General features: G+C 44.3%; 1 protein-coding gene across 1 annotated transcript in view; it reads left to right on the top strand.

Annotated features, from left to right (window-relative positions):
• Positions 1-7,936: 7,936 nt before the first annotated feature.
• The window catches only part of LOC145409697 (uncharacterized), a 10,679-nt gene continuing 5,673 nt past the window's right edge, over positions 7,937-12,942 (top strand). The window contains exons 1-2 of the mRNA XM_080280051.1: positions 7,937-8,910; positions 9,487-9,723. Of these exons, the coding sequence (XP_080136177.1) occupies positions 8,029-8,910; positions 9,487-9,723 (1,119 nt within the window). The 5' untranslated portion in view covers positions 7,937-8,028. The remainder of the gene's footprint in view (positions 8,911-9,486; positions 9,724-12,942) is intronic.

Consider the following 12,942-nt stretch of genomic DNA (forward strand, 5'->3'; position numbering starts at 1 on the left):
ATGTGTAGCCCTTAACGGTTAAGGCTTAACCAGTTGTACTTTACGGGACAAAGGAGCGTTGTGGTACTGATGTGATTGTAAGTTTTAAGAAAAATACTCAGATACTGGCCATGTGAAGAGGATGGAAAATGAGAGACTGACTAGGAGGGCGTAGTAGTAACAGTAGTAGTAGTAGTTACCTAGGCAGTCTGGCCGAACAGCGCCGAGTCCCTAAGGAAGGCCACCTACCGTGACCGGGTTTTCCCACAGAGCTCTCAAAGAGTGTATGTTGTATTGTTGGCGCAGTTGAGTGTGTGCAATGCAGTCTTCCATAATGTGCTTAATAGTATGGGGTGCTGTGTTGCATCCTGGACAGGCATCAGCGACGGAGTCATCCAGCCTCTTCTAATAACTCAAGATGGCTGGATAATGCCCACATCTCAGTCTGGCCAGGTGGACCCTGTTCTCACGAGGGAGATAGGATTCAGAAGGGTGGATATCAGAGAGTGCGACTCCTGCAACCTATCTATCTGTTTATTGCCGAAATGGGTAGCCACACACAAAACACCTCAAAGTCACTCTGCCCTCTGTCATTTGACTGCCCTGCCTCCAGCTCACGTCCCCTCTCTCATATATCTCTTCATCCCTCCAGATCATCCTTGGTCTCCCCCTCCCATTCCACCTCACTCACATACACTCTCCTAGTTCCCCTCACGGGGCCCGAGAACTAGAATGGTGTATGTGAGTGAGGTGGAATGGTAGGGGGAGACCAAGGATGATCTGGAGGGATGGAGTGAAGAAATATATGAGAGAGGGGGCGTGAGCTGGAGGCAGGGCAGTCAAATGACAGAGGACAGAGTGACATTGAGGTTATTTGTGTGTGGCTACCCCATCCGGCAATAAACAGATAGATAGGTTGCAGGAGTCGTACTCTCTGAGTTCTTCGTGTTTTATTATTTTCCTTTATTCATTTTAGTTATTTGTTCATTTTACTTATGTGTACGTACCCTACCTCATTCCATCTGCATGTGGGAGAAAGACGCGGGATGATGATGCTTTATTTTCATATCTATGTTGTTCACTTGAACTTTTCCTGGATTCATCTTTTCAGTGTGAGGCATGGTGATTTTTTTTTTTTTTTTACTTTTTTTTTATTATTATTATTATTTTTACTGGATCTTTTATCCCGAGAGGCGTGAGGGAACGGATCGATTGATTGGGTGACACGGGGGGTAGGAGTCAGCAGTAATGGGATGATGTTTGATTTTCGTATTTTATTTCATTTTGGGGGGATTTCTCTTTACAGCGTGAAGGATTATTATGTCCATATTTATGTTCATTTTAATTTTTCCTTACAGTGTGAGGCATGATAATAATGATGTTTTAAGTTATTATTATTATTATTTTTTTTTTTTTTTGCTTTCATTTTATTTAAGTTCATTTTCATTTTTCCCAATAGCTTGAATATATATGGATGGATAGATGGGGTGGCACGTGGAATGGGAGTCAGCAGTAATGGGATGGGTGAAGGTTGAAGCCCAGCAAGTCACACGAGCGTGTTACAGTGCAGTGCGACGCTAGGGGTGACTGTGGTGGCGGTGGCTGCTGGATCCTCACCTACCTTCACTCTTACGCCCACGGATCTGCCAGAGGAGTCATATGTATAGAGGTGTGTTGGTGTTGGTTTGACAATCCTGTGAGTTGCTTAGGATATACAGGGAGGCCCATGTATAATGCTCCTCTCACTCTGCCGGGCGAATTTTCGTGTGTTGCTATTCATTAGCTCTGTGGGGTAAGGAGGGCTAAGTGTTAACCCGGAGAGTAGGTAAGGGGGTTAAGTAGTCCCGTAGGACAGGATAAGTGGGTTATTTACCGCAAGGGTGTGGTAAGGGGTGCTTGTTGTTGAGTAACCCAGGTCCATCTGGTTGAGCAGACCCATCAACGTCAGGCAAGCACCCGTCCTTGCAGGACCGTCCCGTACAGTGAACCAGTGTTCCTTTGTGGTGGACACCGCCTTACCACAGTGAGTCGCGAGGAAGAGTGTGAAGGTTTGGTTCCTTGATGAACGCCGCATTTGCATCTCCACCCAGTTAACAGGGGCACCATAGTAGGCTGCACATCACCCCTTTATTTGGTTATATGGTTATCACCGAGCGTTTTAAAACTTATGGTGTTCTAAGCTACAGGAAACCATTAGGCTTTTCAATGAAAGTAGTCACCTTAGGAAGAAGTAGACAGCACTACATCACGTGAGTGGATGATGGTCGCCACCACGTACCAGTAAGTAGTAGTAGTAGTAGCTGTTGTTGTTGCTGTTGTTGTTGTAGGTTCATCTGAAATGTGAACCCATTGGAGTTCAGACTGAAGCTTTCCTCCTTCTACTGTCCACCATCCTCCTTTTGGGGAAAGGGAGGGAACTGAGCGATGTTCATATAACCAGGAAGTAGAGCCACCCAGTTACCTCGGTGCCACCACGTGAAAGCGTCCCTCTCCAGTACCCCCTACAAAGTGTCAGGCTAGGTTAGGTTATCATTTAGGTTAAGGTAGGTTAGGCTAGGTTAAGCTAGGTTAGAGTTTAAAAAATGGAAGAATGATCGTCCCGGGAAAATCAGACAGCGTGTTGAGCAAATGTGGTACACAGAACGAAAATCAAGCAGCGTCATCAATCCGGCCGGAGCATTCCAACCACTATACCCCCAGGCGCTGTCTCCTGTGCATCAGCGTATTTTCCGACATTCCCAGCTGCATGTCAGAAAAGTTAATCTTATTTTGCTGTAACGTCACTGTCCACGTGTGAACTCAGGTGATGCAAACGCCATAAGGAAGTCGCTTTGCCACGCCTCTCACCCCCCACACTCTCCCTCACTCTCACTCTCACCCCCACCTTCACCCTCTCCCTCACCCTTACCCTCACCCCCACCCTTATCCTCACCCCCACCTTCACCCTCACCCTCTCCATCACCCTCACCCTCACCCTCACCCTCACCCTCACCCTTACCCCTCTCCCTCACCCTCACCCCCTCCCCTTCCCTCACCCTCACAAGACACCCTATATATTATTTTAGTTCAGACACCACAGTTCTTTTCTATTCTGGCAGTGGTCCCTTACCCCTTTCAGCTCTGGTGGTGGTTGATTGTAGTTGGAATTAAAGATGATTTGACTTTAGTTGCCTTGCTTTCATCTGACGGAACAGTCACTTCTACAGCTTGAATACTAAGCTGCGGTTGCATGAAATTTGATGAGCCTTGGTTATGAGGTAGCAGTGAGTCTCCTTGGTTACTAGCCCAATCGAGAGAGAGAGAGAGAGAGAGAGAGAGAGAGAGAGAGAGAGAGAGAGAGAGAGAGAGAGAGAGAGAGAGAGAGAGAGAGATGAAAAATTATTAGGGATTTCTTTAGGTTAGAACAAACGCACCATATACTCTAGGCCTTCATCAAAAGTTTCATATATATCATCCGCATCATTTCATCACTGACATAGTTTGCATAAGTAATAAAGAAGATAATAATACTGTGCTATGTGCAGGAAAATACTGATAAATACGAAGTGAATGACAACTGTGAATGTTTCTGTATCAATTCTTGTAAGTCTTCCCCCCACAAAGCACTTTAAGCGTTTTTTTTTTTTTCTCTCTCTCTGTCAGCGCAAGGTTTCATTTGCACGTCTGACGAGTGCACACACACACGCACGCACTCTCTTTCTTACACACACACACACACACACACACACACATACACCAATCGGAGTGACTGTTTTCCATAGAATCGATCCCAAGGGGTGACTGGGGTCTTTCCTCCGCCAAAGCTAGAGGCTGTGTATTTATCTGTCTGTCTGTCTGTCTGTTTGTTCACGAGATATCTCAAAAAGTTGTTATCTAATTATAATGAAATCTGGTGGATAGGTGGGCAGTGGAGCAAGGAAGAGTTGATTAGATTTTGAGGTGGTTCCGGATCCAGATAATCATAAAGTTTATTGGCGTTGGCGGGGGTATGAGCTCTCTGCGTTTGTGTAACAGGGCAGAGCGAGACCGTAGGATTAATTGATTATGTGAAACCATAAAAGTAGTCATCTGGCAGAAAAAAGGAATTACAGAAGCTATTATTCGTTTCGTTGATGTTGCTGGAGGGGTGTGCTTTGTGAGTGCCTTGTAGTTCGCTCATGTCATGCCACCAAGGGAAGTAGGCAGGTTATCTACCCTAAAATTCAGAGGTCTACGGTACGCCTTGGATCCATACACCACGAAGGGAAAACTGTGGGATTGGCTGTTAGTGTATTAGCCTGTGTATATGGCCCGTCACATAATGCTCTTACATATAATACTACCTTTTTTAGACTTTTTTATTTTAGCGCCTCTTTACGTGATCAGTCTGTACCGTGCGGGTGCATTTTTTTAAGTTGCTGATGTATTTGCTACGTGTGTGTGTGTGTGTGTGTGTGTGTGTGTGTGTGTGTGTGTGTGTGTGTGTGTGTGTGTGAGAGAGAGAGAGAGAGAGAGAGAGAGAGAGAGAGAGAGTGTGTGAGTGACAGACAGAGACAGAGATAGAGAGAGAAAGGGGAACAAGTTAACAAGTATATACAGTTGTACGCACCTGTGTATGTTTGTCTGTTTGTATGTATGTATATATGTATGTAAGAGATGAATAGATAACGAACAGTGGAAAACCAAAAAACAGCATCACTCAGTTGAAAGAGTAACGGTGTAGAATGTGCAAAAAACATAAAACACTGTGAGGCGATTCGGTTATGTGGAGCGAACGGAGAGTGAGAGACTAACTAGGAGAGCGTATGAGTGAAGTGGTTTGGGAGAGAGGAAGGAGAGAGAGACCGAGAACGAGATGGAGAGCTGAGGTGCGAGAATATACATGAGAGGGTGAGGGACTTACTATGAAAGTCCATAAGAGTAAGGCAGCTGGGAGGTGAAGGATAGGAAGACCGAGAACGAGGGGGAGATATATGGTGAGAGGGTATGTAAGGGAGGGTGGTGTGGTAAAATAGATGGAGTTTTATTATTCTTAGCCCCAGTTTGTCCGCCGAGCAGACCCGTCTGGCACAGGTAAGCAACTGCTTCTGTCGGGCCATCCTACAGGTACAATACAGTAAGCTACATTCACCTTTTAGGGAACCGGGGCCTTCTTGTGGTAGAGCCTCGCCAGGGTCGGCTTGGATCCTTCTCCACGACGAGGTTCAGGGAAATATGAGGAGATTTGGCTCCCGGGTGGACGCCACAGGTGTTCGTTCAGGGTGCACAGTTTCTCCATCATGTAGACTCCTTGTCAGCGCCAATAGATGGAATATTGTTAGTGTACATAAGTGCTGGTACTGACTCATCTCTTGTAGCATTTGGAATGGCAGAATGTCAAACTAAAATAAGTGGACTTGGTGGTAGGTGGTGGCGACCATCATCCATTCACTTGATGTAGTGCTGCCTACTTCTTCCTTAGCCTTTATCATTCTTTTTCTGTGCCTGCCCTCCTCTCTTCCTATTTCTCGCATCTTTCCTGTCACTTCTTATTGCTTTTCTTTCCGTTACAGGTGGCTTTACATTGAGTGACAAGCCAAATGGTTTCCTGTAAACCAAGAAACCATTTACAACGCTGGGTGGTAACCATATAACCAAACCATACGTGCTCCCTACGTGTGAACAAGTGGGTTGGTGGAGGTTTAGTGCCCCTCCCCTTAAAACAAATAACTCAAAGTCAAATGGCCACCCCTTAAGGGATTATGGTGTCTGGCAATAGATAGATAGATAGATTTATATGTGTTAGTATTGACTGTGATCCTTTTGGCAGTTTGCTAAAATAGACTATCGAGGGTTTATATAAGTATTAATGTAAAGAAACTATCGTACGTAAGCGTTAATATAAACAAAGTATCGTACGTTTATATAGTGTTAATGTTGGTTTATATACCTGTTAATATAAATGGACTATCGTGGGTTTATGTAAGTTTTAATATCAATGGGATGAGTTGGTGTGGAATTCTATAAGAGTTAGTATCGACTGATTCATAGGCTGTAGTTTATGTAGAGGAATAGTTATTATAAAAGGGTATTTGTAGATTTATATAATTGTTGATGGAAGAATAGTTATTATAAGAGAGTATTTGTAGATTTATATAACTCTTGATATGAATGGGAAATTGTAGGTTTATGTAATAATACCGACTGTTATATAGCGTTTAAATGGAAAATGGTGTGTTATAAAAAATTAATTATTGTTGATGTATGAGTATAGAACATGATAAATGGGTTATTGTATATTAACTTTAAAATTTGGTTGTTATAAAAGGGGTACTGTAGATATAACTTCACAAATTGGATATGGTAAACGACTTATTGTAGCTTTATATAACTGCAATAAATGGGTTAGTGTTTTATTTTTATATATAAGAGTTGGACTGTAAATCTAATAGAGTTTGTTTGGCTTCCTTACAGAGCAAACCCCACGACTCGGAGCACACCCACGCACATAACCACCCGAGGAGGAAGAGGAAGGAGCAGGAGGAGCAGGAAGAGAGGAGGGGAGAGAGAAGAAAAGGGAAGAAGAGGAGGAGAGAAGAGAAAAGAGGAGGAGAGGAGAGAGAAGAGAAAAGAAGGGGAGGAGAGAGAATAGAGGAGCAGTAAGTGAAAGAAGAGACGAGAAGAGAAGAAGAATTAAAACTGGAAAAAGAAAGCATTTAACGAGGAAGAGAGGAAGAGCCAGCAGGAGGAAGGGGAGAAAGAGAGGAGGGAGAGGAAAGAGAAAAGAACAGGAGGGAAGAGAAGAAAAAAGAAGAGGAGGGGAGAGAGAGAAGAGAAAAGAAGAGGTGGGGAGAGAGAAGAGAAAAGAAAAAAGAGGGAAGAGAAGAGAAAACAAGTAGAGAGGAGAGAGAGAAAAGAAGAGGGGGAGAGAGAGAAGAGAAAAGAAGAGGAGGGAAGAGAAGAGAAGTGGGAAGAAAGAGTAGAGAAAAGAAAAGGAGGGGTGAGAGAAGAGAAAAGAAGAGGAGGAGAGAGTGAGAAGAGAAAGGAAGAGGAGGAGAGAGTGAGAAGAGAAAAGAAGAGGAGGAAGAGAGACAAGAGAAAAGAAGAGGAGGAGCGATAATAGAGGAGCAGCAGATGAAAGCGGAGGAGAGGAAAGAAAGCACTAAAACTGGAAAAAGAAAGCATTTGACGAGGAAGAGGAAGCAGGAGGAGGAGGAGGAAGAGAGGAGGGAAGATAGAAGAGAGGGGGAAAAGAAAAATAGAAATAAGACTTCGTGGAGGTGGAAAAAAGGAGAATAAGAAGAAAGTAGCAGTAGGGGAAAGAAAATAAGAACAGGAGGAGGAAGGGAAGACCAAGAGGAGGAAGAGAGGGAACAGAGGAACGGAGGGAGAAAGAGAGCGAAGAGAAGAAGAGTAAAAGTGTGCAAGGAGGGAGGAACAGAAGGAAAAGAGAGAAGAGAAGAAGAATAACAAACAGTGAAAGAAGACGAGAGAGAGAGAGAGAGAGAAAGCAAAAACAGCTAAATGAAAAGGAAGCAGTAATTGGAAGAAAGCCGTGTTAACAGTGATGAAAATGTAAAACAGATGAGAAGGATCATATTTAAGGCGCCCTCAAGAGACAAGTGAGATAAGAGGGCATAAAGAAAAATGTGAATAAAATGAGTAGAGAAAATTGAATAAAGTGAAAGAAAACTGTGCGCATAGTAAAGCGTAAAAGAAAAAGCAGAATTAAAATGAAAATAAATAACATCTGATAAGTGTTAGGAAGAATTAGGAAGGTGTTTGGTGAAAAATACTGTGATACTGTTTGAGAGACAAAGCTGATTTATTTGAGGGACAGAATAAAAAGTAAAGAGAACTGAAGAGAGAGAAAGTAGAAATGGGGGGATGATGAGCTGAGCACCAAGGTACTGTGTGATTTAACAGACGTAACTAACAAATCAGAAAAACATTAAAAAGTAAGAAGGGGTATTACACACAATAAGAGCTTGAGAGGGGAAAAAACTGAAAAAGAAGTTGGGAGATGGTTTGTTAAAGACTGCCAAGCTACTGTTCCATTTGCAAGAAAAAAAAAATCAAACGGCGGCAAACATGGATCCCCACATGACGAGAGAAGACCGGGAAGAATATGCCGAGTTCGACCACCACAGGAGACTCAACCAGCGCCTCGCACCACCCAGCCCAGTGACGACGGCGAAGAAAAAGAAACTCGTGAATTTCAAAGTGTCGCGTCGAATTCGTTCGGTTCGCAAGTCGACGAAGGAGCGGCGGGAGAGTTCCAGTAGCGGCGGTAGTGTTTACATGAGTACCGACATCCCGTTGACAGAGATGAAAGAGAGTGGAAGTAAACATAACGAAATTAAGACCGCGACAGGTAGAAGGAACTCTGATGCGACATGTAGAAGGAACTCTGATGAACTGAATTATAACAGGAGTAGGGAAGAGGAGGAGGATAGGTACTTCAGCGATACCCGAGATGAATTCAGAAGCCTTGGCAACCAGCGGAAGGACAACAGAAGCGTGAAGGAGAGGCGGGAGGCCTTCAGAAGGATACACGAGAAAAAGCCTAACACGAAACTGGTTAGCGAGAGACGAGGGGGCATTCTACACATCAGCGAAGAACAGCACGAGGGCCCGGTAAGCATGGACGAAGACGAGAAGAATCACAACGTTGAGGAGGATAGGGGACAAGAAGCTCATCCAAGCGGAAATGACAGGAACGGCAGTCCAACCACGGGCAATCCACGTAGGCGAAAATCCGATCCAAAGGATTTAGATCTGCCAAAATCCCCGCCAGGTAATGCCAGCCGTCGAGGAACCTTGGAGAAAATCGAATATACACCCACAGGCAACCCCCACAGGAGAAAATCGGATCCCAAAGCCGTAGATCTCCCCAAATCGTCACCCATTACTGACAACCGCAGGGCAGCTTCGAATAAGAACGAAACTTCAAAGTCCATGGGGAATGCGAAGGTATGTAGCAACATATATAGTAATAATAATATTTACCTTCTTCGTCTTCACATTTTAAACAGATTGTATTAAGAGTAACAGTAATATTGATGATTACCTTTTTCATCTTGTACGTTTTAAAACAGTGGATGAAATTTTGAAATATTCACCTAGTTCCTTCAGTTCAGCTTGGTCCAGAATTCATCCTTTTGCAGCTTATTTCACGTAGCTCGGGTGGAATAAGACAATACTAGGAACCTACATCCCTTCCATAGCGCTGCGTCATGACAAACACCATATTCTACTGTAAATCTATTGTTACAGCTCAGCATTCGATTTGGAGATATAGCATTTTTGGATTAGTTAAAGTTAGTATTAGTAGGAACCCTAGCCTCATCTAAACCTGGTGGACCGTCCAAATGGAAGCGTAACTGTTCAGCAAGTACTTGATATTATGCCAAAGCTATTTTCACACGATATTCTTCTGTTTTGAACGAGATTTATACTAATACTACGAAAAATATCGGTGTCGATATTTTGAACTTCCGTGTAGACCAAGACTAACAAGTAGTCAAATGCTCCTTCGGATATTTTCAGGGCATTGTCACTCAGCGGCGTCGGTCTGCTGCAGCGGCCTTGACTCAGAGGTCCCACTCCACCTCGTCCTGGGATCGAGTGCGAGGTGCTGCCGTGACGGAGGGGAGGACGGCGCGGCTGAGCACCGTAGTTGAGATGATCACCACCAGGCGCCGTAGCTCCGTGGCGCCAACGATATGGACGCCAGCTGTACCTCGCTCACCACCAGGACCTAGACCAGCAAATTTTAGCGACCAGGTGAATCATATTATCATTCTGTTTGCCTTCCTACCTACCTATCTACCTATCGTTTATCCACCTATCTGTCTGTATACCTACTTATCTATTTATTTATCTACCTGTCTATCTACCCCCTGGGGGTAGGGGGGTTTTCAAGAATACTCCCACAGTATCCCTGCTTGTCGTAAAAGGCGACTAAAAGGGTTGGCGGAGGGTTAGTGCCCCTCCCCGGAAAACAACTAACTAAAAAAACAAACAAGAAGCCTCGGACAAGGACTGACCAAACGATGACGACCCAGGACCGGACAAAGGACTTGGTAATGAGTACATGGAATGTAAGAGGAGCGAATGATGAGGTGAAAGAGAGAGAGATTGTCCAGGTGCTTGAGGATGCGAAAGTGGATGTATGTGGAATAACTGAAACAAAATGGAAAGGAGAAAGTGTGAGAGAATGGGAGTATGGATGGGGTATATGTGCAGGAGTAGATGAGAATGAGAGGGCAAAGGAAGGAGTGTGTATAGTTGTGAGTAAAAGATGGAAGAAGAGCATAAGACAGTATGGATCAGTTGGGTCAAGGATTGTGTGGGTAAAGTTGAAAGTTGGAATACAAATGTGGGCGATTGTGTGTGTGTATGCGCCAACGCAAGATCGTGCTAGAAGAGTGAGAGAAGAGTTCTGGACAAATGTGGAAGTGTGCATGGAAAAGTTTGGAAGGAATGAGAGAGTGTTTTTGATGGGTGATATGAATGGTAAAGTTGGTAATGTGAAGGTGGATGGAATAGTTGGTGAGTGGGGTGTGCCTGCTGAGATAGATGAGAATGGGAGTGCGTTAGTGGACATTTGTGCTGGGAGGGGGTTGGTGATAGCCAATACCCTCTTCAGGCATAAAATGATCCACAGGTATACATGGCGAGTGATGAGAAGGGTGGGTGGTGAACTGAATGAAAGGAAGGCAATGATTGATTATGTGTGTGTGGATGAAAGGATGGGAAGATGTGTAAAGGATGCAAGAGTGTATAGAGGTTGGGGGAGTGGACTTTCTGATCACTACTTGGTGATGGCCAGAATTAGGATGCAAGTAAGATGGAGGAATAGACGAAGGGAAAGACGAGAGGAAGGAGTAGTTGCAAGGAGAGTGGAAAGGTTACAAGAGGATGAGAAAAAGGCAGAGTATAAGAGAGAAGTGGAGGAACGATTGGGTAAAAATGAATTGGAGCAGATGGGAGACGTGGAAGGTATGTGTAAGATATTTACAGAAGAAATATGTGCAGCATGTGATGTGGTGTGTGGAAGGAAGAGAGGACGGAGGGGGGTGCAAGGAACAGCGTGGTGGACTGAAGAGGTGAAACAGGCTGTGGCACAAAAGAAGAAAGCATACAATGAATGGATGAGAAATAGGGGCGTGGAAGAAGTTGAGAGGCGGAAGAGAGAGTTATATGTGGAAAGGAAGAGAGAGGTGAAAAGATTAGTAAGAGAAAGAAGAGAGTGGATGAGGAATTTGGAAGGAATTTGAGTGTAAAGTGGAGGGACTGTAAGAAAATGTTCTGGAGAGAAGTGAAAAGAGTAAGACAGGGTGGAAGTGAAGTTAGCAGGGGAGTGAAAGATAAAAATGGTAGATTACTAGTGGAGAAGGGAGAAAAAGTGAGCAGATGGAGAGAACACTTTAAGGAATTGTTGAACGTAGAGGATGGAAGTAATGCGAGTATAAGTGGCTGGGGAATGGCTGGGAGAAGGAGGGAGGTGAGAAGACAGGAAGAAATCAGTAGGATAGAAGTTGTGGAAGCAATGAAGAAAGTTAAATCGGGGAAAGCCCCAGGAATTGATGGAGTGTGTGGTGAAATGCTGAAGCATGGGGGAGAGATAGTAGTAGAATGGATGTGGAAGATGTGCAGATTGGCCTGGGAGGAAGGTAGAGTCCCGGAGGATTGGAAGTCAGGTATAATTATTCCCTTGTACAAAGGAAAAGGGGAAAAAGAAGTGTGTGGTAATCATAGGGGCATTTGTCTTCTTAGTATAATAGGAAAAGTGTATGGTAGGATACTTATAGACAGAGTTAGAGAAAGAACAGAGGAATTAGTTGGAGAAGAACAGGGAGGCTTTAGGAAGGGAAGAGGTTGTGTAGATCAGATATTCATTCTTAGATCTTTAGTGGAAAAGTTTCTAGAGAAGGGAAAGAAGTTGTATGCGGCTCTCATGGATTTGGAGAAAGCATATGACAGGGTGGATAGACAAGGATTGTGGAAAGTGTTAACAATATATGGAGTAGATGGGAAGTTGTTGAATGCTGTGAAGAGTATGTACGATGGTGCGAAGGCTGCAGTGCGTGTGGATGGTGAACTAAGTGAATTTTTCTCTTTGAAAGTTGGTTTGAAACAGGGATGTGTCATGTCTCCATGGTTGTTCAATCTGTACATGGATGGGGTAATAAAAGAGGTACAAGGTAGGGTAGTGGATGTTGGAGTGGCCCTGGTGAGAGAGGATAGTGTTTGGAAACTCCCTGTACTGTTGTTTGCAGATGATACTGTGTTGTTGAGTGAAGACGAAGGGGAGCTGCAAGGCTTGGTGTATGAGTTTGAGAGAGTGTGTAAGAAACGGAACCTAAAGGTGAATGTAGGGAAGAGTAAAGTGATGGTCTTTGAGAGAGGTGAAGTTAGTGAATGTACAGCGAGGTTGGATGGTGAGGAATTGGAAAATGTGAGTATGTTTAAGTATTTGGGTAGTGTGATGAGTAAGGATGGAGGTTTGGAGGGTGAAGTGCTTGAAAGGGTACAGCAGGGAAGAAAGGTTGCTGGTTCCTTGAAAGCAGTGATAAGAAACAGGGAAGTGAGCATGGAAGTGAAAAAGTTACTACATGACAGTATTGTGATACCAACTCTAACGTACGGAAGTGAAGCTTGGACATTGTTGGAAGGACACAAGTCAAGAGTGAGAGCAGTGGAAATGAGTTATTTAAGAGGAGCCTGTGGAGTCACGTGGAGAGACAGGCTGACGAATGAGGGTATAAAGGAGCGTTGTGGTGTGGATGTGGATGTGATAGGAAGCATTATGAGGAACACACTGAGGTGGTTTGGCCATGTGGAGAGGATGGAGGGTGAAAGACTGACGAAGAGAGTGTATGTGAGTGAGGTGGAGGGGGGAAGAGGGAGGGGGAGGCCGAGGATGAGATGGAGGGATGGGGTGGAGAGGTATATGAGAGAGGGGGGTGTGAGTTGGGAGCAGGGCAGTGAAATGGCGGG

The sequence above is a fragment of the Coenobita brevimanus genome, chromosome 82 (assembly GCF_032717465.1).
Source record: "Coenobita brevimanus isolate Jiangsu-jjx chromosome 82, ASM3271746v2, whole genome shotgun sequence".
NCBI classification, from domain to species: Eukaryota; Metazoa; Arthropoda; class Malacostraca; order Decapoda; family Coenobitidae; genus Coenobita; species Coenobita brevimanus.